The 27,364-nt window shown below is 40.4% G+C and overlaps 1 protein-coding gene across 5 annotated transcripts in view; it reads right to left on the bottom strand.

Annotated features, from left to right (window-relative positions):
* PRR5L (proline rich 5 like) overlaps positions 1-27,364 on the bottom strand; it is a 77,510-nt gene that overhangs the window by 49,113 nt on the left and 1,033 nt on the right. For 2 of the 5 annotated variants that reach the window (XM_044436603.1, XM_044436605.1), the window contains exon 2: positions 2,332-2,601. In XM_044436603.1, the coding sequence (XP_044292538.1) occupies positions 2,332-2,501 (170 nt within the window). In that variant the 5' untranslated portion in view covers positions 2,502-2,601. Of the gene's footprint in view, positions 1-2,331; positions 2,602-9,135; positions 9,350-13,186; positions 13,369-15,510; positions 15,526-27,364 lie in introns of those variants that run through there. The other 3 variants (XM_044436602.1, XM_044436606.1, XM_044436604.1) reach the window with 3 other exon arrangements.

Below are 27,364 nucleotides of genomic sequence, written 5' to 3'. Positions count from 1 at the left end.
TTGCCAATAAGTAACAGAGCAGAAAACATTGCTTATACACAGGCCAGGGGACTAATACAGACACACACACACTCACACACAGAGGGAGAAGTTATAAAACCTGCACTAACATACTGCCATGCTGCAGCTCTTATCCAGAAAGATTATATGACTGTGGTATCATTTTGTTTAGCAGCAAGAGTCATACTGGAAATTTTTGCCATCACGTATTTAAATTTATACTTGCAAATTGGAAGGCTAGAAACCTAAAATGACAGGATTCCTTGCATATAACAAGAGAGCACTAGCTGAAAGAAGAGACCTTCTATAAAGCCTGCAGACTGCACATTTCCTACTCCCGTGTAACAGCATAATCAGTCACAGAGAGAAACTGTGGTTGCCTATTCTAGTAGAAGATTTTTCCCCCAAGGAAAGTTGGAAAACTCCCTCTAAAATTGAGCAGATTGGTGGGACAGACCAGGGCGATCTGAACTTTAAGGCAGCTTGCTTTGCAACTTTCAAAAATAGTGGCACCAGTCCTATGTACACATCTGCTTATGCCAGTGTTGGACAACTTATGGCCCTCCAGATGTTTATTTTTTCATGTTTATACTACCCAACAGCTGATGTTTCCTGAGCAGTTAACAAAAGTGCAATGCCTTGGCCTACGACTCTTGCAAGGCTCATCCAGCAGAGGCAAAGGTAAGGGATCTTGGGAGTTGTGCCTTCCAGATGTTTTTATCTGCAAGCTGCCCATTCTTCACTGACATAGACCCACTTACCTATAAAGCTTATCAGATATAGCAATGCACAGCATGTGTCTGAGAGGGAAAGACGAACGATTTAGTTCCTCCCATGCTCAAACAAGTTGCTTGTGGTATATGTTCCAAGAAAAGCATCTGTCTGATTAATAAGGTTGGATTGTGGTCCTTGCTCCAGGGACAGGAGAGGCATACTCGGAGCCAATCTGCACACAACACTGAACCATTGCTGGAAGGAGCCTTGGGCTAAAGGGGTCAGCCTTGATCCCCCATCCAGTGCAGTGGTATAATTCTTTTCCAGGATTCCAGTTTAGAGAATCCCAAACCCAATGCATTCATTTTTGGCAAAGTCCCTCACCAAAGACTCTTAAGCAAACAATGCATAGTTTGCACTTGCCCTGCACTTAAAAACGAAGGACTGACATGGCACATAAAGCAAGTGTGACATACACTGATAGAAGGGATCAATTACAGCTCTAAGAAAATCAAAAAGAGCTCCGCAGGTGAATGTGATTTCCAACACATTTTGAAGAAATTATCCAGGTAAATTGCTGTAAAAACAAAATTACAGCCTCTATAATTATAGATTGTAATTCATATCCATACCTACTATCAAATGTTCCCTAACACAGATAGCTCCTGCCAACATCATCTCACAAAAATAAAGGTATCATGTAAGTTCATTTATCCAGTGTTTACAGTCACTACACTAAGTAGGAAGTCAAACATGGGAAAAAAATTCCCAGAACACCTCATTAGGCAGGAGCCCATGCCAGTTCTAAAGAATCCAAGTTCTGTACAGCAGCTATTTTGCATGCATAGGGTTGGATGCCAGATCTGCCTTCCGTGATAGGAAGTCCTCTGCTTGCATATGATCCCCCTGCCTGGTCTTTGGATATCTCTCTCGCACACACATATACAAGATTTAACAAAATCTCATGACTCTCAGTACAGCATATTCAAGAGGCTGGAAGGGCTGCCATGGAAAAAAGTAAGTAAATCTGCTTCCACCAGCACAGGTGATCCAGCATGAAACCATACAAAGTCCGAGAGCAAGGGGGGGGAGCCTCTATTCCTCCCTCATATATGCAATTGTTGGTATATACACAATGAGCATCTGCATAAGCAAGTCACAGGCACACAACTAAGTTAAATATGAAGTTTTGTATGGTCCACATTTAACTGAACTTTCCAGGCCAATATGCAGATAAGAACAGTTATCCCTCAGACTGTACCCTTCTCTGAATTTTCCAATGCAGTCTGTGGCTCATAGATTCTATACTGAAATGCATATATTAAGCAAAGTTGCATATAAAATGTGTGCTGGGGAAACTGTGTACAAAAATATATGTAAATTTACATGCAAGTTTTAATTTTTTCACAGAATCATACAGACACTGAGCAGCAGAACTTCTGACTCAATAAATGCAAAACAGGAATCAGAAATAGCCTGATTTATCCATCTTGGTATGAACATAAGTATGAGTGAAATGATACTTCTTCATACCGCATGCACATTCAGACATGTGGAGGAGCCCAGCAATGCGTGCTAATATAAGCCAAGTTTGTGGACTGAGATGGTTCAGCTTACCTGTTCCATGCAGAATTAGAGCTCAGTTGCAGAGACTGCCGAGCTGCCAGGAACCGTGGCAAGTCACTCAGCACTGGAGAGCTCATGAAACGTGGGCGAGGTCTCCGAAATGAACCCATCTTCTGAAAAGGGAAAACTGGAGCTAGAATTACAGAGGAATCCTTGGTCATCAGTTCAGATGGAAAGGGCCCAGGAAATGGTTTCACTTAAAAAAAAAAAAAAAAAAAGGACAATAGAAGCTGTCTGTGTTCTTCAGAATCAGAAAACAGCCTGTAGCAAGAGGAAAAAGCAACAGATTAAAATGAGGGTATTTAAGATAAGCATACTCTGTATAAAGTTATGATCCAGTTTTACAAACTTGTACTGTACTTGTACTGAAATAGACTAGCAGTCCCAATTAACGCTGTTGTAGTTATTATGCGGTTTGATGCATTATGCTAAAAAACCATGTGCATTCAGTTTTATTGAAAGCTTCTTATTTTAATCATTAATAGATAAGGAAACTTTTAAAAAAGATATACCATCTCCCCACCCTCTATAGAAATTTACATATACAATATGCAACCAAGAAATAGGCATATAAAGAAAAAGTAAAACAGATGAAAAGAAATTCCACACATAACTAGATCTATACAGTGTATTTTAGTTGGACTGAACTTAGGTCCTTCAGTTCTTCTCTTTTTCTTTTTTTATTACACTTTTAAACCACCCAGTAGCTGACTCACTCTCTCTCCTTAATAACAGAAATTCCTTATAGTGTAGCGTCTCCACTGACCAGGCATAAGTTTTCCCTCCTACTTGCAATTTCCCAACACGGTCCAAGTTTTTAAGGATAGTTCCTTAAGTCTCTGGGAAGAAAGAAGACTCAGGAGGCAGCCTATGGACTGAAAGTTCTGTTGTGCGCCTTTCCAATTACAGCCTTTGGATTCAAGCCAGAATTGTTGAATATTCCCTACTTCTGATCAGAGTTTGTTCACATTTAAGTCTTTTTACAACACGCACCTTTGCCAAAAAACAAACAAAAAAACCCCCACCACTTGACACCAATGCAGTAGCCTTTGACTTGCAATGGTTAAGTTGTAATTTTCCTTGCATCAAGACACATGCCTCTGGCAGTCAGCACTACTGTCACTGTGCCAAAGGGGATTGATTGTGTCACCGGCTCTGATCTTGTTTTGCCTTTCAAATTTAGCTCTGTGTCAGAGTTGGACAATGGGCATTTTAGCTTTCTCCATGTTTGTTTTAAAATCAGCAGTGGCAGGAGGCACCTAGAAATCAAGCAGAGATTTCACCAGCACTGTCCAATGGGGCAGTGCTGCAATTTCAAACATGAGATGAAGATCCTGGTTCAACTCTTAGCCCAGGAAGAACTCAAAGTGCCCTTAGGGAAGCCACGCATGTTCAGCCTCTTCCACCTGCCACAGGGAGACAGCACTGGCCTATCCTGCTTGCTTGTCACAGGCATGCTACATAAATGCACAGCAGTTGGTTACTTGTATTTTTACAGCACTTGTAAAACATGGACCACTTGAAAAACAAATATCTTTATATGGTCAATACTCTGATGCCAATTAAGGGGGAAATGGTTTTGTTGGGGAGGTTACTCCTCCCCTTCAGGAACATGGTGGTCAAAATCCACTTACACATCAAAGACAAGCCTCATACACTTTGTGTGATTAGCACAACATGTCATTGGCTTTCAGTTCAATACAGTGAACTTGAGAGCTGGGTTAGAAAACACTTTTCAACCACAGGAGTGATCACAGACACTTCACTAGCCCACTTGGACGGTCCTCATCGTTGTGAGAAACCCAGAACTGAATTGCACTCTTAATGATAAGATGTTATAGAAAATGCCATTTTGACTTTCAAAGAGAAGTATGGGTTTGTGAGATTTTCCTCTATAACCACAGGTGATTCCAGTCAATTCTAGAACACCCAAAGAAAAATGTAAGCAGTTCCCAAGGGCTTGCTGTGTTACAGCTGTTTTCACAAAAAGGTACATAAATTGTTGATATAGTTCCAAAATCTGTAATTTAGGCAGCCTAATGAAAAGTGACGTTAACAGCATGATTAGTGGGGTGTGTGTGCGTGTGTTCTAGAATTAAATGCCATGTAGGAGGCCTGAAAGCAATAGTCACTTGCATCACAGAAAGGGGAGATTGAAGTCTTCCCTCTGTAGACACTATCTCAGAGGTAAGAAAACACTTCCTGCACAGCAATTTGCATTGCAAAAAAAAGTTCCATTGGTGTCAATTGAGTTTTTCCTTAGCACTAATTGCTCTGCAGCAGAGTGCAAATTTTACTAAGGTCATAACGGAGGAGAAAAGTTTCCCAGTTAACTCAAATTTCCCATCTTAACCTACAGTGCAGTGCTTCTATCTATCCTGCTCCCAACGTGCCTGGGATTTAATTTTTACAAAAATCAACAATATGATTTTTAATTCTGTCCTCAGGATCACATGCAATTAGCTCTACTTTTTATCATCACCACCACAATTATATATCCTGCTTTACTTCCATCATGAATCCCAAGGCAGTGTTTACATGCTTTAAATAAGCATCCCTTTAAAGGTGTATCCAGAAGACATGTCCTTTTTCATTTTTTTCCCGAAGTTGATACAGTGAGTCCAATTCCTATCTTTAAAAAAAAAATGCTACTAGGATCCTGAGTCAGACTGAAGCCGATGCAACTCCCACAGAGTAAGAATGTTCAGCCTTGGCTAAATCCATTCCATCTGTTTCTCAGATTTTGTTCTGCCATTCCCTTACTGACAAAGTCAGCTTTAGCACAAATGCCTAAAAGTTTGCACTTCTGAAAACATGTAAATTCCCCGAAAATATGCAACTCCTCCAAAAATGTATATTTTCATGTTTTTTGTCTATCTTCAAAGATCTTTAAAAGCAAGAACACAATGTAGAAAAAGCAGAGTGTTAACAATTAAACTTCAAGGGAAAAATCAGAACCATTTGGAATATTAAAAGGCATAAATTCTGTTTTGAAATGGGGCTCCTCTCTTCATGATGTTCTTAATTAAGATTCATATTTGCAAACAGCACAACTGTGTCATATGTGACAATGCCCATAGACAGAAGCCTGCACATCACTGGCCTGCCTACTTTATGTTATAGATGAATATAATAAAGGTTCACCCTCTTTGTAGACCACAGTAAGCCTAGGAGTGGTAGACCAGCCATTGGAACCCTTGGTAGTTACAGGACAAGCCTAACTTACACTTAAATATTGTGTCATTGAAAACAGTTGCAGACTACTTCAGAGCCTGAATTAATTCATCCACAAAGTTGTTGCTTCCCACACTAATAAGGACAACTATGTCTCCCTTCACACCAGAGTGTGAATCTCCCACAAAATTCCCTGACTGCTGTTCTATCTACAAAAGCATCCTTAGTCATTCACAGGCCACATCTATTCCACATATGGTCGAATGTGTTATTGAGAAGAGAAACTACGGTCAAGAGTCATTATTATAGTAACAGGGTTTTCTGGAACCTCCTTGGCATCCTGGCACTTTTGGCTACCAGGAATTTATAGCATATAAAACAAGACTGGACAATTTGCATTTAACGGTTTACTGGAAAAGCAGACGGTATCAACGTTCTTAAAGACACACATTAGCCAAAAGAAGTTTCCACCACTGATTTTGAAATGTTCCCTCCGTCAACAGAATGTCTTCCTGCAAGCACAAGAGCGCTAAGGAGAGCAGCCAAGCAATGGAGCCTGAAGTCTATTAGTTACAGGAGTGGTCACATCTGCAGCGCCAGTACTATGAGAGTATATATAAACTTCCTTTGCCCTTACGAGATGGCATTTTAATTGGCCATCTTACTAAACATGTCCCATTGACTCACTGATTCTGGTTGCTTCCGCAGTTGCCCAGAGACAGATTATGATTTTTTAAAAATATTTCTTAAAAAGTATTCTTTATCCCAGTTGTTCACTAGATTCATTTCATTCAAGCCACATTACAGCCCTTTAGCCTTGTAGAAAGAAGTTGCAGTACGCCATACCGAGAGCCATTCTATACAAGGTTGTTCGTATGCTGTAGCTATTTTCAGTTTAATCACAAAACAGATCTGAGCCCTTCACGAAGTTATTTCCTTCTCTGCGTTTCTGCTACATAAGCTCTAGGTAGCACTGCAGTGCAGCAGAATAGCACACATACAAGTGAAAAGGGTGGTTTCTTTTACTTTCATAATTAAAAGCTGTTTGCGCCTTGCTCTAAGAAAAGCTCACCAAAAGTGCTGGCTAGACACAGAAATGAAACTCAAGGGTGACCCACACTGTCTAAACAACCATGAATAGAGAATTATGGGCACATGATAATCACCTCTAGTAGAAAATCCCATACATAGGAAGTATGTGAAACTCATGTGAATGTGGTACTGAAAGGGGATTGGGAAAGATGCTTTTCACTGATGTGATTTGAGCTAAAGAAGTACCAAGAAGTATTTGAAAGATGAACCATGGAAGGTAGTCCAAGCTTTCTTTGGTTGAAAGCACCCTTTTACTAGCATCTGGTTATCCATCTTTCCTTCCTGATGACTCATGTTGCTAAAAAGGACAATCTTAAGAAACCAGGACACAAACAATCATAAAACAGTAAGAAGGGTAAAAGAAAGAGCCTCCAATTCCTTACAATCTATAATGCAGCCTTTCCCAGTCTGGTGACTGCCAGATGTTTTAGGCTTCAGCCAGCCTCAAACAGGATGGCCAATGGTCAGGAATGCTGCTAACCCAAAATGTCTGGAGGGCACCCAGTTGCAGTGGGATGTGAGTAAGGCAATCGTTCCTTTCACATTTAGGATACCCACTGCAAAGAGGAGGAGCTGGAGAACAGTCAAAGCGCTTCTTCTCATAAGAAAAACCAGAATTATAAATAGTGTGCCTTCCTGAGTTCCAAAGGCTGGTTTGCATGTTGCTGTTTCTTCAACACTGATATTGGTCTACCTTTTTCTACTCTTGTGCCTATATTGTGCACCAGTATACATGGGGTATTAAGAGATTCACAGAGAGAACATATATATGTCTCTGTCCCCAAAGAACTTACAGTCTGCAATACTTTAACACAGCCTTTCCCAAACTTGTACCTTCCAGGCATGTTTGGACTACAACAACCCAGAATTCCCAGTCAATGGCCCTGCTGGATGGTGATTCTGGGAGCTGAGGTCCAAATGCCTCTGAAGGCTACCAGGTTGGGGAAAACTGCTTTAACATGTCCAGAGGTCCCCATCCCCAAATAAATAACTTACATACCACTTTTTTGAGGTCTAACGTATATCATTTAAGGAAAAATCTTATACAGGTTTAGACAGAAAAAACTAACAACTTCCAGCATGCCCCAGGAGTGTGTCCTTATTCTTTTTGTCATGGGGCAAGGCCAGTCGTTTCTTCAAAAAGCAGAGCTATAACTTGAGGTTAAGAGACATCTTGCAGTGTTTACTACAGACCACGTTAAAGCACATCAAAGTGCCACATACTGCCCATTCTTAGGAAAATTCACATGGTAGTTCTACTGAGTTCAGTGCAACTAACATCTTCGAAAGGATGCACAGGAATGTACACTTTTGTTAAAAACCAAGTTTAGGTTCAGATGAAATACTCAATTTCGTTTTCACAGAAACACTAAACTGTTGCCACAGGAATTCCCCAACTGCACAAACAAGATAAGCAACACATTTTCCCTCCTGTGTCACATCTAATCTTCATGTGAAATTCTTCTTCAACTTCTTGTTAATAATTTACCAAGCCTTCATTTCAGCTTTTGCATTATTTATTTTATTGCAACCAGCAGACCTTCCAAACTGATACCTTCTGTATCACCCCTTCCATACAAAGACCCTGCCCTTGTTCTGATTTTTGCAATTGTCTGGGAGCTCAGCTCTCAGCTTCAGGCACTCGCATGAACCTCGGTGGGACAGATATGTGTTTTACAGCTCACAGTTTGTGGTTAAAATCATCCAAAGAATCACTGCCTATAACCACACAATTTATTAACAGGAGATAACATTTCAAAGCACTGGAGGGAGAAGGTCAAATATTTCATTTAGTGCATAGAAGCTCTTGGGCATTCACAGGTACTCTTGGCATTATGCTCCTCATAGCTGTCCAAAGATGTGATGACTTTTTAAAAAGACTCCAAATGCTCCATACCTCTAACTAAAGCAGGTTTCCCAGAGCCCTTGGTGCTGAAGCAAATAATTCTGAAATGCCACTCCCTAAAAAGAGGGTTGTTAGAGGGTTTGGTTGGGACTCAGAAGATCCAGGTTCTAGTCCCTACACAGCCATGACGCTCACTGGGTGACTCTGAGCCAGTCAGGGACTCTCAGTCTGAAGTACCTATTACATACATTGCATTTTATGTAATTTATACATTACATTTCTATACTACCCATAGCCAAAGTTCCCTGGGCAGTTCACAACATTAAGTCATCCATGCAGCTTTCAACCAGGCCCAATCCTGCTTAGTTTCCAAGATTAAGCAGGATCGGGCACTTCAGGTTATATGAAAGCTACAAGGCTGTTTTTGTGCGGATAAAATGGAAAGAAGAATAATTTTGTTAGTCACCTTGGATTCCCTGCAAATGTAGCAAAGCTTGAGTATAAATGTAATGGACAGATACATCTAAAGCAGTTTGGTAAACAACTATTTCACATGTTCCTGGCCCACAAACATTTCTAGGAGCTGCTTGCTCACATGGTTCTTTAATAGTTTGTCTGGACCTTGTCAGCCAGACTTATAGCAAAAGATCACTTATGCAGGTTAGAATCCTAGATACACTTACACGGAGAGTAAGTCCATAGGTGTCCATTATGCACCAAACATGTTTCTAGCAAGCACTTTAAGGAAGACTTGACTGCCTGGTTGTCTTCAGTCAGGCACATGACTATTTGCAAGCATGGTAAAAATTAAAAGTGTTGTGCTTTTCCTTCTTAGATTGCCACTGAAAGCATGTGCATAGAGGTTGTTGTATCTAGAAACATGATCCAATTTCTTTTCTGTAAAACAAGAAAAATTCATCAACTCTCTGGGTTGTTAACATATCAGACGGCTGCTTTTCACTCATTTGGATAAAGCAATAGAAAAAGAATCAGCCAAAAGTGGTGCTTCCCTTTCAAATAAAGTAAAAGTTTAACTAGGTATGTAATTAATGGAATAATTCAGTTGATAAGGTCCTGTCTCTAGATATGTCTATTTCCTAAACACACATTTTAAATGTGATTATTTTCCCATATGGTTTCACCACATGTAAGCAGCTTGAGAAATCACACCATTTGTCACTGCTTACATGAACCTGTGTGCAATCAGTTGCAGTTATGTGCACTCATGTATGAACTTGCCCAACCTCTCAAATTCTACTGAGCTTTTAGTAATTACTCTGAATTAAACAGGGAAATGTTCTAAAACCTTTGTTCTTTCTTTACCATGTAGTTTTACCTTCTTTTGGGGACTATTGTATGTATTATTTGGATAGCTTAATGGGACAGCAGCTCAATGAGTCACTCAGTAGAGGGGTGATACAGAAATATATTAAGCAAGTAAGTAAAAAAATACATTAGGGATGTGCTCATTTTATTACACACACACACACCGGGGGGGGGGGGGTGACCAAAAGAGCTACCTACTGTTCCAAAGGCAGCCAGACCAATGAGTATTTTCAGTTTGTTTCCCCTCCTACACATGGGTATTTCTGGTCCTATTCTCTGATAAAAACAAAGAACGGGGAAAATAAAGACTACAGAGAACTACATAGATTGTTATATTCTCACACTGATGGCATTCAAGCTTTCAGAAGATTCTCAAAGAGGCTGAAACTGTAGTTTAAACAGAATCCTAAAAGCAGCCAAAATTAGGACCATTTACCAGGAGCTGGTAAAAAAAATAAATAAATGTTCTTTGAAAGTACTTGATCCGGTATTTAGAATAAAAAGCTCAGTACTTTATATCCCATAAGACACCATTGAGAAGCAGACTGTTAAATTTCATATCTGTTTGTTAAAACATATGCTATGCCTATTAGTTATCATACACTGAAGATCTGTGTAACAAGATATTATTCACATTAACAGATATTGACAGAAGCTACAAAATTAATTGAAAATCAGATTGAAAGGGCATCAATTGAATTGTTAATTGCTAGCTATTCAAGTACAGCCACTGCATGCATCAGTGGTGGAATCCCTCCTAATCGGAGTTTCCCACTGACAGCCAAGACACATTGACTGTCCCCTAAAGCAATCCAAAAGAGCACACACATGCTATGATTTCTGAACCATTACTTAAGCAGCCCCCATGGCTGAAGCAGAATTTCATAAATGTAATACAGGGTTACATAATAAATGTAATACATAAAGCCATTACACTTTTTAGCACAATAAAACAAAACTTTATGGGTAAACAGGAACTCAAAGTTGACGGCTAAAACCCTCCTTCTAATACATTAGGATGAGATAGCAAAATGTTTGCCATCTTTATTTAAAAGCACACATTAGTGTGATTCACACATAGCTGCCAAGTTGTGTTGTGTTTTGTTTTGAATCTTGAGTTCTGACTTAGCCAGCGTACAAGTTCAAGCTGCTCAATCACTCCCACTTCAGCAAGCAGGAGTGACTAAACTACCCAGGGATTCTTCATCCCAGGTTGTTTAGCCTGGTATCCAAACCAGAAACTTTGGCTTGTCTCTCTTCTAAGAAGGGTAGTTGGAACTTAAGGTTTTAAACCCTTTTGTGCCACAAAGTTATCATCATGTTCCTCTGCTACCATTTTCCTCTTGTAAGGAACCCAAGGAGGTTGCCATGGCTTTCCTGTTCTCCATTTTTTCCTCACAACCACCCTATGAAGTTGGTTAGGCTGAAAGTTAGTGACTGGCCCAAAGTCACCAAATGGGCTTTGCTGCCATGTAAGGACTAGAAGCTGAGTTTCCGGAGTCCCATTCCAACACTCTAACTGCTTTACCACACTGGTGAAAGTTTTTTTGAAATTATATATACCCTGACTGGTTATATGAAAGATTAATAGAAATGATCTATTATTTGTATCTGGGGTGGCATCTTGTAGTCCTCCATGTGTTTCGTTCTCTAGTTCCCATTAGGCACAGTAAGCATAGTTAATAGTCAGGAATGCTGGGAGATGTGGGTCTCCTGATCTTTTTCTGCCAACCCCACTACATGAAGGTGCACATACAAAACTTAAACAACTTTGGATGCCATTTATTTATTGCATTAAACAACCATTGATATATTAATTAGCATTTATGCTACAAGTATCCTAGATTAGTGAGGTATCTGATGTGTATTGATAGTGACTAAAAATCAGGAAACTAATGTGTGAAATGGTTACAACCAGTTGACTTGTAGTAACTATGAACTTTGTTGCTAGAAATCTGACTGTTCTGATACTGTATTAGTGAAGCATTTGCAATTGTGTATGTTCTCTATATATACAATTTTTTAACAATTAAACACAGAGAAATGGATATGATGTGTACTATACGGCTGAAGTCAGCAAGTAAGACTGTGGGGAAAGCTACTTTTAGAGAAGCAGCGGGGGGGGGGGCGTTGGACAGTCATGGCACACATACACATGGCTGTCCTGTCCTAATACGACAGATTTCACCCATGCCCTGGCTTAGTTCACTTCTAGAGCCTGCCACAACTGGGAATAGGGCAAATTTATCTGCAGGCTATATGGAATTTATGATAGACAAGACTTGGATCAGACTAAAAACAGTTTCTCTTGTCCAGTACTATTCCTTGAGCAAGAGTGGCTGGTCCAGGCCACTAACAAGTGAAGTATATAGGCATTCTCTAACAACAGAGAATCCATGTTCAGAGACAGGATATTTCTGAATACCTGATACCAGCACCTACAGCTCTTAAGACTATTCATCATTCATGGACCAACTTGGCACACAGAAAAGTTTCTCAGTAATTTTTAAACTCAGCTTGGTCATGCTTTTCCACCCATATCAAATTTTATTAAAAAAAAACTTTTAATGTCAGGGCTACTATATGCATCAAATCATTTCATACACACTGACCTATCAAAGGTATAAGCCCTCACCACATGGACAACTTGACACTAGTCACTTCAAGATACATTTTAACTGCTTCTGCCCCACTTACAATAATTGCAAGAGCAAAGATTTAAAAATCACTAAAATAAAAACTCTTCAGCATAAAATCCCGTAGTAATCACATAGAAACCATCACAATCAAACATATTTTAGAAGCCAGTCAGTGAGGGAAAATAGAAAGAACAGGGGTCCTCAAATTTTTTCAACAGGGGGCCAGTTGAAAGGTGGGGGTGCTCGCGGGCGCGGGCCAGTAAAGTGGCGGAGGCATGCATGCGGCGAGGCAGCAACTTGCTCGCTCGGAGATCTCCAAGCAAGTCCAAAATGATCTCCGAGCGAGCAAGCCACCACCGTGCAATGAAGCAGGCAGCAGCAGGCGCGAGGAGTCCAAAACCTCTGAGGCAGGCCAGATAAATGTGGCTGTAGTTTGAGGAGCCATGATTTAGAAGAATTCTCCGGGCAGAAAATTCTACAACTTTGATGATCTCACTGGAAAGGCCCTGCTCCCAGTGCACCTCTAGTATGAGTATATATGCATCACATTACAGGCCCCACACCCCATCCCGACTCCAACAGCCACACCACAGTGGCCAGGAAGGGTCACATTCCCCACATGGTTGTCTGTGGAGTAGCAGGCAGTAGACTGCAAAACTCCGCGCCCTCCCAAAATATAATCCCATCTAATTATTGATGATGATCTCATGAATAACCAAATCCACAAAAGTCAAGGTCTGACTGCACAAGGGACCAGGAATAGATTTACCTTCTTCCAGAAATGGTTCCAGTTAGTGAAGGATGTTAATGAACAGCAGTCCAAGTCATCATCAACAGTAGAGGATCTTGTCAGGTCCAGAAGAACCACAAAGCTGCATATTTGGTTCTTTAAAGGACTGTTTGCACAACTCCACTCAGGTCAGAAGACTTTCTCATCAACAGCACCTCATCTTGTCTGGACTAAGGCTGTGAAAGGACTGTATCCAACATTAGTCTGATTTAAATCCCATTCAGTTCAATGGATCTACTTAAGTAACCTTAAGATTGGACACAATCCAAATATTCCTAGCTACGGCTTTCTGGGGCATGCAAAAACTATACAGTGTGGGTTAATATACATGCCAAATTTGGGACACAAGGAAGAACTATCATATTCAGCTGCACAATAAAAAATAACCTTAAGCTAATAATTGCCACTACAAATTGTGACCCTGAATTCTGCAAGTTAATGATGCATGACCTGAACTACTTGTTTTTGTTTGTCTAATCCTACTGACAATCAATGTCATTGGAGTGCTGTCTCGAGTCTAAAATGAGTTGGATCCCCCAAACATAACACAAAAACTCCATGCTGGTTCAGACCAATAGTCTAGCTTTCTGTTCATACATACAACTGCTCACAGAATCTCCCTCAAACAGGATTTGAAAATAGCCCCCTAGTACCCAACTTTCACAGCAAGCAATATACATAGGTATATTATGATATATCTGATGGCAGCACAAAGCCATCAAGACTTGTGGTCATTGCTAGCCTTCTCTTCCATGGATTTATCCAAGCCCCTTTTAAAGCTATTCAAATTGGTTTATGGGCTTTTTGTGTTGCTTTACCCTCCCCCCCAAATTATATTTTTGAATGACTTTCCACTGTTCAGCTAACCTACAGCAGTATCACCAATGCAAACTTTAGCCAGGCCTTTCTTGCATCCAAACTCTAGTATTATGAGAGATGAAGAAATTGTCTCCCTACCTATTTTCTCCACACCATGCACAAGTTGACGAGATCTAATTCACCTTTACTTACCTTTTTCCTAACTTGGCCAATCTCACCTGTTATAACTTTTCCTCATAGGGATATTGCTCCCTTGTTCATTGTAGCTGCTCTTCTCTATACTTTCTCTAACTTTATTTAACACTTTTATATTCCATCTCCTAGCCACATGGCTCTCTGGACCTGATTATGTCCTCTTGCAGGTGCAGCAACCAGAGCTATAAACAATTATTTAAGTGGGGTCACCCCAAATATTTATGTAAGGGCAATATGATCTTGATTTTTAATTCCTTAAACAAGAACATTCTGGAATTGCAGACAAATAAGGATACGATATAACTCTGGACCTGGATTGGCTGAAATAGATTTTTTTCAGACTTCAATTCCCAGAAGCCTCTGCCAACAACTCTAGTGCTCAGGGATGCTGGAAGTTGAAGTCCAAACATCTGGAAATCTACTTTCTGCACTGCTGTAGACAACAATCCACATATCTGTCTTGTGCAAACTGCTAATTTTGATAGACCATATACTGATCATTCTACTTTATTCAAGTAGTAGATATAGAACAAGGATACTGAAAGTTAAAGATTGTTTTGAAGTAAAGGTGGTTTATATTTCCTTTCTCTTTTTTTCCTCATTAGGTATGCACTGCTAAGGTGAAAAAAGTGCTTTTATATGTTAGAATTCAGTTACAGGAAGCCCAGAAACAGTAAGTGTTAATCCCACATCACATTTCACAAATTGTCACTACACGTCAATTCAATTATATACTAGTGTCACACAAAACAGTGCATCCTAAACATGCTTACAAGACACTCTGTTCAATAGAGCTTACTCCCTAGAAAGTGCAGTTAAGATTGCAAAGTAGTTATCAGGTTTCAAACAGAAAAACCAAAAAGATCCTAACTCACACCCATACTGGTTAGTACTTAGCAAAACATTCTCACTGTCTTTACTGAAGATATACTGATTTTCCCATAACCTTCCTCAAAGATTAACTTTAAGAAGCCCCATTGAGTTCAAAGTGGGTACAAAACTGCAGCCTTGGTATAAGAAGGCATATGCAAAACCTGAATTCCCTCCCTATTTTCTTTAACCATGAAACATTGACCATTTTGCAAATGCCACTTCAGAACAAGATTATTTTGAGAAAGAAGAACAAATTAGATGCAAGAAAGGCCTGGCTAAAGTTCACACCAGTGATACTGCTGCACATTAGCTAAGCAGTGGAAAGTCATTCAAAAAAGATCTGCTTTTGCTTTTTGCAAAGCAACACAAAAAGCCCATAAACCAAAACAGTCCTTTCTTAATGCTGATTCCCTTACCTTTTGGTGCTACTGAAGAGCAAACCTCTCTCTCCCAGGGAATCTGAGCAAAAACTGTAGCAGCACACAGCTGCAAGTGGGTAGAAGCAAAAGTAGGAGGACCTTCCCCTCACTCCTCCCCTAAATTGCCCACGACAGGCAGGTGGCCAGTTTGGCTGGACTTCAGGACAAGAAGGAAAGCTGGATCAAGCAGCCAAGAAATTCAGCATTATGTACTCTGTGACCCAAAGCAGATGCATGGGCTATAATTAAACAGAAATAACCAGCATGTGAAAAAGGCTCATACTAGAATGGCCAAGAGACAGACCAAAGTGTCATTTTTGTTTTATATCAGTGGCAGGATTCCAGGCATGCTGCATGATGGGCAAGATTTCCAGTAGGTGAAAGTTTTACACAGGCTGCAAGAAGCTTTACCAGTCAAATTTCTGTTTCTCTTCATTCCTGAGGTGCCCCAAGAAAATAAGGAGAGGCAATTCTTGGTGGGACCTGTTGCTACAGACATGAACATTTCTTCATCATATACCAAGAATATAGCATAGGAAAGTTTTGGCCCAGCCATAACCAGAAAGGCCAACAGGTAAGAGTTTTAGTTCAAAACATCTGAAGACCCTTGAGTTGGGAAAGTCCTATGGCACACTGGCATTAAAAAGCTTTGCTCAAGATCCAGACTGTGGATCTGTTCCATTAGGAGGCTCAGCTGGACTCCTCTGCCAGTTTTTAGGTCCAGGGCCAAGTCAGGCCAGTGTTTCCCATCCTGGACCCCCTTATAGATGTTTTACTACAACACTCAGCATTCCTGACCATTGGCTAGGTTCACTGGGGTTGATATTCCAAAACATCTGCAGAGTACCAGTTTGGGGAAGAATAATTCAGGTGATTACTATGGAGCAAGGATCTCCTAATTACTTCAATCTAGATTTAGCTTTATTGCTGCTAATGCCCCAGTTTGCCACCTGATGCATACTGTTTTGTTTATATAATACAGTGTGTTATCACTGTGTAAATGTCATGTCAGCAGGTGTTTATGGTCAGCCTGGAGTGGCCCGCTCAGCCAGAGCATATTGAGCAGATCTCACCCAGTTCCAAGAGACAGAAACCTCCCTTTTACAAGGAGCTGCAGGTACTTTAAGTAACAGGCCAGATCACCTGATCCTGGCACTGGAATATGGATGACCTTGCTGCAGTCACCTGTAAGTCAAGTATCACTACTTAGCCAAACTATTCAATGGTAAACTGTTCAGGTGCCTACACAATAAAAAAAAATAGCATACAACTGAGAGACAAAAATGAGAGATTCTTGTGAGATCTTCAGCCAGGCAAGTGAAGAGAAACTAGAGAGATATACTGCACTGAGCAAGGTATGGGGATGAGGGTTTTTCTCTTCCAGCACAGTTTCCAGGAGCAAGTCTCTGGAAGTAAGGGAGTTTGAGACAGGTACACGGAAAGATTCCCAAAGTTTTCCCAGTGCAGGCAGCCAGGTGTTGTCTTCCCAACCAGTGGGAGGAAGATCTGATGCAGGCACCAGCAGAACTTTGTCACAGATATGGCGAACTTCCAGGAACAGCTGCAGAGCATAGTGTAAGGCTATGCAGTATTTTGACTCATATTGATCCTTTGTCACAGATGTGCGACTTTGAATGGCTTATAGCTTTGTGCACTGAAACTGATTTGTCCCTTTAAAATGCATATTGTTGTGCACTCAGAACCTAATTGAACTTGCCCCCACACTGTACTTCTTTCCTGAATCCTCAATAAATCTTTTACCCTTTCTTCACCAAAACCCAGACGGAGTTCTTTGCAGTGAAAGGGAAGAAGTCACACCATGTTTTGGGGTCACACTATGCTGCCACTTCGGTGGGAAGGTAACAGCATTCCATGCACTTCGGTGCTTAGTCATGCTGGCCACACGACCACAGAAACTGTCTGTGGACAAACACTGGCTCTCTCGGCAAGGAAACCGAAATGAACACCGCCGCCGAAAGTCAGACATGACTGGACTTAAATGTCATGGGGAAACCTTTACCTTTACATTATGCTGACTGCAAGCTGCAAGTGTAGCTTTGCTCTCTTAAGGACTTAAGTGTTGGGCTGCAGAGAAACCCAACACAAAGGATATCAATGGGATCCTTGTTCAGTTGTTCCCATGACACCGAGGGCTCCTGTAGGACTAAGGAGACTGGGATTGTTTTTCTCTGGATAGTGCCAGGGGGCACTCCTGCACCTGATCATGCACCATCAGACAGGGTTGTCTGCAGGTGCCAGGTCACCACATCATGCAGCAGGACCTCCCCTTCCTCTTCTCCCCCTTTGCTAGCACCTGCTCCAGATCAGATAGGGGTTTGCAGGAAGTGACAGGGATTTCTAAAAAAGTACAACAGCAGTGTGTGTTCTGCTGAAAGACCATAGTTGGATACTACATTTATGCATTTAGTTGACTTGGATTTGATAGATCAGAAACACAGCACATAATATAAACAAATAGCCTTCTTAAAAAAATAGATACAGATGTGTGTGATTACTAATTCTATGAACAAGCACAACTGCACACTAAGTGCCAAGATTAAGTTGACACAGAAGTACTTTTGCTTGGTAAAGACCCACTCTGTATGGGTTGAGAGCACCAAAGCAATGAACATTAATCTGCAGGAGTAGTTTGCCACACAATCTAAGCCGCTTGGCTCTTCCTTCACTGTGCTATACTACTTATGGTTGATCTTAATGATAAAGTCAGCAAAGCAGAGAGCAGCCCATTGCTCAAGTTTTACACACCCACTGCTCACAGTTTACACACATTTGCTGGCATGCAAAACCTGGATCACATTTCAGTGGTATCAAGCTGGTTTTGCTTTGAGTTACTGAGACCAATCAAGGCACAAAGTGGAAGTTTATAAAGAACAAAACCAGAAAAAAGCAGCTTCCATCTTCAGAGAACTAGATTACGGAACACTATATTGGCCCCTTTCAAATAATCTGAATTTGGATGTATTTAAAAGAAAATCAATCATATTAAAGCTTTCCCAAGTCAGTGCATTCAAGGTTCTCATTCCTTTGTATTTTTTAAACTATATATTGAATAAACCAGGGTCCGCAATGCCAAGACTGTGTGCAACTCTTCAGCCTCTGGTTCTGCCCTTGTTCCCCATAACAAGTTAAATGAGTCACTTTTGAGCATATATGCATAGATTGCTGTTGAAATCTGGCAGCAAAATTTTGCTGATGAGTTGCCTTTGATGGTGCAATGGCAAAAGTATAGTCCAGGTGGGAGTCTGAAGATAGGAAGCAGCCCTGGAGCCCCCCTCGAAGTTGTTCACCTGTGGTCTAAGTCAGTATTTCTCAAGGTGTGGGACAGATGTCCTTAAAGAGACCTGGAAAACTCTTGGGGAGCTGCAAGCATGTCATGAGCAGACCAGGACAACACAGTGTAAAATTCAGCCACACTTCCACTTAATATTGTAGTGTGGGCTCTTTTCTGTCTCCTTTCTATCCTTCTCAGTTATATCATAATATCTGGAAAAGTCTTTGGACTCTTAGGTAATTATATTTAATGTATATCAATATATAATTATAAATAATATTTGGAATCATTTGGAATAATACTTCTTTCGGTGCTTTGGACATGGCTTTTCAACCATGGTGTAAATATTTCCCCCTTTTATTTTGACCCAAAGGCATGTCAGTCAACTCATCCCACTGTGACTGCTGGCCTTGTTCAAAGGGCATAGGTCAAATCATCTGTCCAGAAATTGCTAGCCCATGCAATAAAACCTCTCATAATCACAACAGTCTGCATAGACATAGCACAGGAAGCACATTTCAAATGGACAATGGAAGATGGATGCAGAATTTCATAGAAGGATCCCACTGCTATAGCTGGATATAGATCTACCTGGTAAGATGCACAGTCATTCATATGCATGCATATCCCTGTAGATCTGTATCTGTTGTTTAACTTACCAGTTTACAAACTGATTTTCAAAAGCACTACAAGAGAACCCAGTCTGAGACAGTTGGTCAGAAATACTCTTTCAGGTGTTCAGTGGGTGTAAACCTCTTTATACTTGGCATAAGCAAGAGTCAAGAATTACTCATTTTGAGATATAAAGGGCAACAGACAACAATGGAGCAACCAGGATTTTTTCTTTACTACCCAGTGTTTAATAGAAAACAACTTCTATTCCAGTGCCTAGCAATTAGGGAAAAACAAACTTTTGCAGATCTTATCTACTTTCCAACAATATCTTAAATATGTAACAATGCAAAAGCAGGTCTGGATTGAGTGACAACACAAGCACTCCATTTCGTCACGTGTGGTACTACTGTCGCCTAGTGTGTTCTGATATGTCTACTTGGAGGCAAGTTGCACTGAATTCAGCAGGCTTTATTCCCACAGATATTACATTACACAATCCACATTACATTAGATTTTACATTACACTGTATTTATTTACTATCAGATACAAAGCTTTAAAAGTTTTTAAAACTGTTAGCCTGTAATAGATGCAGATATAGATATAGATATAAATATATATGCGCATTTCAGAGAGATAGGGTATGACAGAAAAGGGAAATTTGGAGATAATACCACCAGTAATAATGATGATTCCCTGAGTTAAAAAACAAAAACTTAAGAGTTCACCACTGAAACATTCAGATAATCTCTTATAATAAATAAATGGTTTAGGCCTGCATAGCTGAAAGAACATCTCCTTCCACATACGCCTGCCTGAACTTTGAGATCTTCCACTGAACTCCTTTCTGGGAACCCTCTTTGAAAGAGGTTAGAAGAGTAGCTACCATGGGAAGACCTTTTCTCAAGTAGCATCCTGGCTATGGAGCCTGCTCCTCTGAAAGGCACGTGTGGTGCCAATGCTTTATTCAATTTGGCACCAGGCCAAAACATTTTATTCACCCAGTATTTGAATGGTTTTTATATATATGTTGTATTGTATATTTGTATATATTGAAGATTATGTTTTAAGTGCTGTTACGGTTTTGTATTCTGTAAGCCATCTAGAGATTTGTATCAGATATAAGACAAGATAAAAATATTGTAGATAAATAATCAGATCTCGGGCTGCATATGTAGCTGCTTTAGCCTGACAGCAAACAAACAAGGAAGCTATCAATTAACTTTAGTTTTCAAATTCATCCAACTGGGAAAGTATGGCTAGCTATGCAAAAAATCCAGTGTATTAAAGCATGAGTTGAACAATACATTTCATGATCTGTTCTGTACAAGGCATGCATAGCTCAACTTGCCTGCACTAAGCGCTACACAACTGTTTGCAGAACACTTCCAACTCTTTTTGTGTTTCCATTAGAACAATACTGCATACGACCCACAATTAGCACAACCACTGGATGCAACTTCTGCACTAATGAAGAGTAACCGAGTTGCACAAGGCTTCGTATAATGATTTGCAGAACAGCTTGTGCAAAGCCTTGTGTCACAGTTTGTAGAGCACAACTGTTCGTAAAACATGTTGCGGAACGTCCTGTGAAACAGCTTGTACAAGCAGAATCCACATACTGGGCTTGAAACTTGTGTAAGGATAAAGATTGGGCTTCTGCAAACAGTAGACTTGCAGTAGTAGGATATCAGCATTAGATATGTCATGGTCTGAACTGGGTTTAATATCCTGGCTTGTTATGAAGCACTTAATCTTAATTATCAAGTTCTGACAGAACAGGAATATAATTAATGGAAGACTTCCTGCTTTCATTATTCCTAACATGAAGGGAGAAGTGAAAGCCCTATTCATATTTGATTTATTAAGCCAACATTTTTGTGAAGTTCATTCAGACTTCTAGCACAAGTTTCACTATGCATGTAAAGCAATGATGGGGCAAATGAACTTCTGGGACATTTGTTAAAAAGTTTAAAATAATTTTAAATGTATATAAAAAAGAAAAAGACTGCTGAATTCATCAACAGATTCACTAAGCTACCTTTAACAGAAAACACCAGCAGAAGAAAGGAAATCATATCCATTGAAAATAATGGTTCCTGTGGTTTTTCTGGTTTTTCAGTTAGACAATGTTGAGTGTTAAAATGGATTGTTTTAGACAGTTTATTTAAAGCAGGAATGGGGAATGTGCGGCCCTCCCAATTTTGTCAGAGGGCAACTCCCAGTCAGCCCTGGTCAACTTAGCCAATCGTCGCTGAAGTTCAACAACACCATTCCTGTTTTAATAGAATGAAATTCCTTTCAAGAGAAACATGCCCCTACTAACAGAAAAAAGGGATTACAAAAGAACAAGACTGGATGTTTTACTCTCAACACTAAACTACAATGCCCAGAGCTTATCCCAAACAAATAGATGCTGCTTCTATTCAGAAGGGCATTTTCATGGGCTGAACAAGGCTTAAATATTTTGTGGTAGCTTTGAACATTCAATGCAAAGTTTGCTTCTAGGGAACTTGCCTAATTTAAAATGGCCAACGCATGGATTGTGCTGATGTCCAGGCCAGTTCTCAGAACTCACCTGAAAATCAGTACCATTTGCGCTTTGGCCATTCTTACATTGCCAAATGTCCAAAGGGGGAGAAAGTCATGGCAGGCTCTTGTGCCTTTAACAGGCTTCTGTCTACAGTAATCAGATGATGCTTTTCACTGCATGAAAATAGGTATTAACCTTTAGTAAGAATCTGCTGAGAGGCATAAATCAAACAAATCAATACACAATAAAATATTATCCCTTTCTAACATTGTAAATCAAATCCCTGTTAAAGGCATGGGAAATACAATAAGCTAAAAAGCTTGCAAGTGGTTGGAGAATACTGAAGTCCCAGCACAGCAGTTCATTAGGTTGCAGACTTCCTTTTTCAACCATTCCTGTTCCTTTAATGGGCTTTAGTATGCAGACAAATTGATTGGAGCAAACATGCACACAGCTCTGTTTTTATCATCTGCAGCAAGAAAACTAAGAGAAAATAGACCTTGTGTAGCACTCAGTGATGGCAGCATCAATATTCCAGTGCACAGCACTCCAATATTTTTCCTGCTGTTATGGCTGGTATAGTGTTTGGGGTGTGTTTTTAACTAGTAAACCAGATTTCATTATGATCTTATTTCATTCTATAGTGGAGTGCCTGAAAGTAATTCAGGAAACAAATTAGAAGAGAGGTTATCTCAAAAGCCAGAGTGCTATTAAGATTAAAAACAACAATAGCTACAATTTCTAATTAAGCTATTGAATAACCAGCTATCATCCTCCTGACATGCAAGGCTAGCACTGCCATCACAACATAAGCTTTCCAACCACATGAGGGAGCACATCTCAAAGAAGCTGGGAGCACAGGTAAGCAAACTCAAGCTTTCATCCTCCTTCCTGCGCCCCCTGCATCCTTATCCGTTGTTAATTATCTTCTTTAAGCAAACTGTTGAACCATACATTCACCTACTAAAGTTTCTAGTCTTAAAATATTAAAATGCATTTATCCTGGAGGAAAATTACCAATTACTTTCAGTGGAGGTCTCTCTCGGTTATGCCCTTATGCTCCCCCTTTCATCGGATAAAAAAAGAAGACAAGGACTAAATGCTCAACTCAGGTCTAGAAAGCTTTATTAACATTCTGTTTGTACTTGTACTTAACCATTTGGTGCTCTAGCACAAGTACAATCTCAGTCCAAGTACATCCATCAACACAAGCATGTTGATCACTCAAGCACCTGGTGTGGCAGAGGTGAGATGAAGTGCTGTGGTGCTAAAAGGTCATTGCAAGTAGAAAAATGAGGTGTGAACTTTGCTAGAATAGCTGGGCTAGCATCCATTTTCATGGAGCATTAAGAACTCCTGCTCATTCAACTATGAGTGCAGAGCATCAACACAGTAGGGTCAAAACAAACATTACTTTAAATCTGTGTCTAGCAGCTATCTTTTTGTTCACGTTTACTCCAGAACAGGTACGAGGCATTTCTGATAACAATAGGATTCTTTCTCTTGCCCCTAAGCCCCCAGTGCTCTTCAGGGTAGGGTAAGGAGCCCAAGGATCCACAGTCCAGATGACCCACCTCTATGGGCCAGATTAGAGCAGTGGAGGATGGGTTGCCCATCCATGATGTACCGTGATAATTTTCATAACATACTTAATATACTGTATATGATCTGAAGAGAAGCCATAGTATAAGATATATAATATGGTTTTTGTGAAGTTAAACATTATTAAGCACATGAAAACATGATGTAGATGAACCCAGGGAACTGAATGATCAATATGCGTTTGAAAATGGATGTGTTTATACTAAGAGATTGTAGTTGTCCTACAGCACCACATGATTTAAGTCCAAACCGGAATGTTTACAAATGTCTTTCAGGTTCACACTTATTACCCAGCATTGCATTTATTATTCTTTGAGTTCCTTTCCTAAACAATGAAGAGGAGACGGCTGAAAAACATTGTAAAGGCATAAATGAAAGAGACAGCCTTTGAAGGTAACTGGTAATTTTCCTCTAAAATAATGGGTTTAGAAATTCTAATGCTACAAATGCATGTGAAACATGATGCTGGAGAACTCTGCCAGTGCCCTGAACTGAGACAAAAACACACAAGCGGGCTCTAGATCAGACTCAAGCAAGGCCTTTCCCTGGAAGCAAAAATGATGAAAATGAGGTTGTATATCATTTTGGGGGACAAGACAATAATGCTATGACAATATATGAGATGGATCAATTTCACAAAGGAAGCCACAGTCTTCAGTTTCAAGAACTGAGCTGAAATTTCAAAGACAGGCCATTTTGGAGGATATTCATTAATGGGCTTATCATAAGTCAAACAATTTAATGGCAGGTAACAACAACAATGCTCCAAACTTTAGTAGGGGGTTGTATGGTCCAACAGTTTGCTTACTGAACCAAACTAACAACTGATAAGGACCCCAGAGACCAGGAAGGAGGATAAAATGCTTGACTTTACAAACCAAGGGAAGATGTGCCCACAGCTACTGTGTGTGCACACACATGTTTGTGTGTAAGGATGGGTACTTTGGGGCACAGATTTATCCAGTTATAACAAGAATCATCTGGACATCTATGGTATATTATTCTATTACAAAATACATTTTTCAGATATTTGTCCAGATAGTTGTTTTGTAAGAAAACAGCCAGAAGCTTCTTTAGCATGACAAGGCAGCGATGTTAGAAAGGGTAACATCCAACAAAACAAAAACAAAAAAAGGGAAAGTTACACCATTCTATAAAAGCACAACAAAAGTCAGCAAAATCACATCAGTATCTAAGCAGAAGTTACTGAAAAATAATTCTGAAGCAAATTTCAATAAGATCACCCATAAGAACAATCTTACACCCACTCGTAAGGTTTTTTTATTTCACTTATACGTTTTATCGCACTCAGAGGGCTTACTTCTGAGTATAGCTGTATAGGATACACACTGTTAAGTTGGTCGTGATACAATCATTAACTTCATTATAGGCATACCTAACTCTGTATGAGATTGATGCCAGTTACATTCCCCCAAAGACCTAATTTGTATTTGTTAGCTCAGAAAAAATGATATATACTTCCCTCATTTCCTTTGCCATGAAATGCAGAAGCCATGCACAAAAGACTGTACCCAGTTAAAGGAAGTTATCCACAGAGCATATTGCTCTCCAACAGTATCTTTTGCAAGATGAATGGGATAAACTATGTGTTAGTCACATTTTCAAAGCAGAGATAGCTGACACTGCCAGTCTGAATTTGGAAGACATCCAGTCTTCCAGAGCTCTTTCAAAGACTCCTTGAAAAGACTCATGGGGCTTTTCTGAGATTTTTCTGACAGCTGGGAAAGGTTGGGCTCAGCTTGATATTCTCTACCAATCCAACCTAACAGTCACCCATTTCCTAACCCTCTTATGCAGGAATTTACCTAGCATGGTAAGAAACAGGAACTGCTGGCACCAAGATGATAAATGAGCCAAGTTTGTAAATCTCCAAACTTTTCTGAACACATCCCAATTCCATGTGTTTTTAGCAGGCTGATTTTTAAGAATGAATTTTTAAATATATTTAATATACCATCTTTCCACTACCAAAAGTGCTCAAACAATTTAAACATGTTAAACATTTATTAGTCACAGATAGTACATAACTACCCAGGTACCAATTGGAAACTAGGAATTCTATGCAGATGGGCAAGCAGGCTAAAAGGGATGGATCATATTGTTGATGTACAAGTAATTAACACTGCTAATTGATGGCAGCATCCAATGGCATGACAGGGTCAGCAGCAGCGATTCTATATTCAAGCAGCCTGCATCACTTGTTACAATTTAGCACCTCTGGGGTCAAAGTTGCGCTCTCTTGGCCTAACCTACCTTATCAGATAGCTTCCATATATAAAAGCTTGTGCTCTTGGAAAACAAGAAAGTCTTGTCTTCAAAAAGCAATTTGGAAACCAGTGTAAGGTCACAGCAGACCTCTGACAAAAGGATCATATGTTCTTTTCCAATGCATCTGATTTTCACAACAGACGTGAACAATGAGCAGCCAATCGGCGCGGCGCAACCATCCCCACCCTGCCCAGCGCCTCCAGCAGCAAGGACCAGACGAACAAGCAACTTGCTCACTCCAACTGGCCACTGCAGCACCGCCTTTCAGTCATTTGGAAAGAAAATGTCATGCTGGGAAAACCCGTTTGCTGATTCCCGTGCCTCCCTGTGTTAAAAACTCAAAACAAGCCAGTTCAGCTTTTGTTTGCTTTTCTGGTCAGTTGAAAATTTTATTGTCTAATGCTGTCATCTGACAGCTCAGGCTGCTACAAGCCTCTATGCCTTGCACTTGGCCTCATTCACCCATACTGACTGCCTCCCAGCTCCTTGTGTCCACAAATAGTGTGTTTCGCCCATGTGGTTGTGTCCGTCCGTGTCCGTCCCCCCACCCCTGCCCTGTATACATGACTATCAGTGATATCTCACAAAGAGAGGAGGTTTAGCAGACTGCATTACTATCTTTGCTCCTACTACACGGATACTGGATACCAAGAAGTGTCCCTGCTCACATTTTTGAGGGAACTGGGACATTTCCTATTTTTGCACAACATACAGCGGGAGTACACGGAAGTGTGTCTGGCCCTGTGCCAAAACACCGCGGTTCCACTTTACACGGCCTTCGCCGTCACACAACTGGGTGCTATTCATGTCCACATAACGTATGCTCGACAAGCTTTAAAGTGATAACCACAGCCAAAGCTGTGGTGCATCGCTGGCGAAACAAAATTGAAGCCTTTCAGACCGCAAAATTGCACAGTTATCTATAAATATGCTCCATGCTTGTCCCAAACAAACAAAAATACCTAAGAGGTCTGAAACTTCAGCACAAGTTGAGTCATTCGGGGACTAGCAGAGCTGGAGGCAGGCGGCGGGGGGGGGGGGGTTCAGTTCTCCGCGTGTTTGATGCTCGTTCCCCGCTTTGCCCTTTCAGACCGAGCCATCCGCAGAATCTGCATAAAGATATTTGCATTTGTGTCTGTCTCTTTGCAAACGCTGGGAAGCTTTCAGCATGCAAGAGGGAAATGAAAGAAGCCACGAAAAAGGTCTATCGCAGATTGTAAGCACAGCAAAATATTGTTTTTAAAAATTAAGATTCTGCGGAGGAACAAAACTCCATCAACTATCCACGTCTCCCGAGCTCCGAGACCCCAGGCGGTTCATTAGTTAACTAAAAACGTTCCACTTTCCGTTCACCCAATTAGCCAGCCAAAGCGAACTGACACAGTGACTGAAAAGACAATTATTCTTTAAAAGAAGTAGAAGAAAAAGAAATGGGGGAAGGCCTGCCAGGTTTCCTCGCTAACTGAAAGTCTCCAGTCTCGGTACAGCTGGCAACGCTCTTAAAGTCATTTAGCAGAATTAA

The sequence above is a fragment of the Varanus komodoensis genome, unplaced genomic scaffold, assembly GCF_004798865.1.
Source record: "Varanus komodoensis strain SLA01 unplaced genomic scaffold, ASM479886v1 scaffold3, whole genome shotgun sequence".
NCBI lineage: Eukaryota > Metazoa > Chordata > Lepidosauria > Squamata > Varanidae > Varanus > Varanus komodoensis.
The sequence above is the reverse complement of the archived record's forward strand: the minus strand, read 5'-3'. Positions and strand labels throughout refer to the sequence as shown.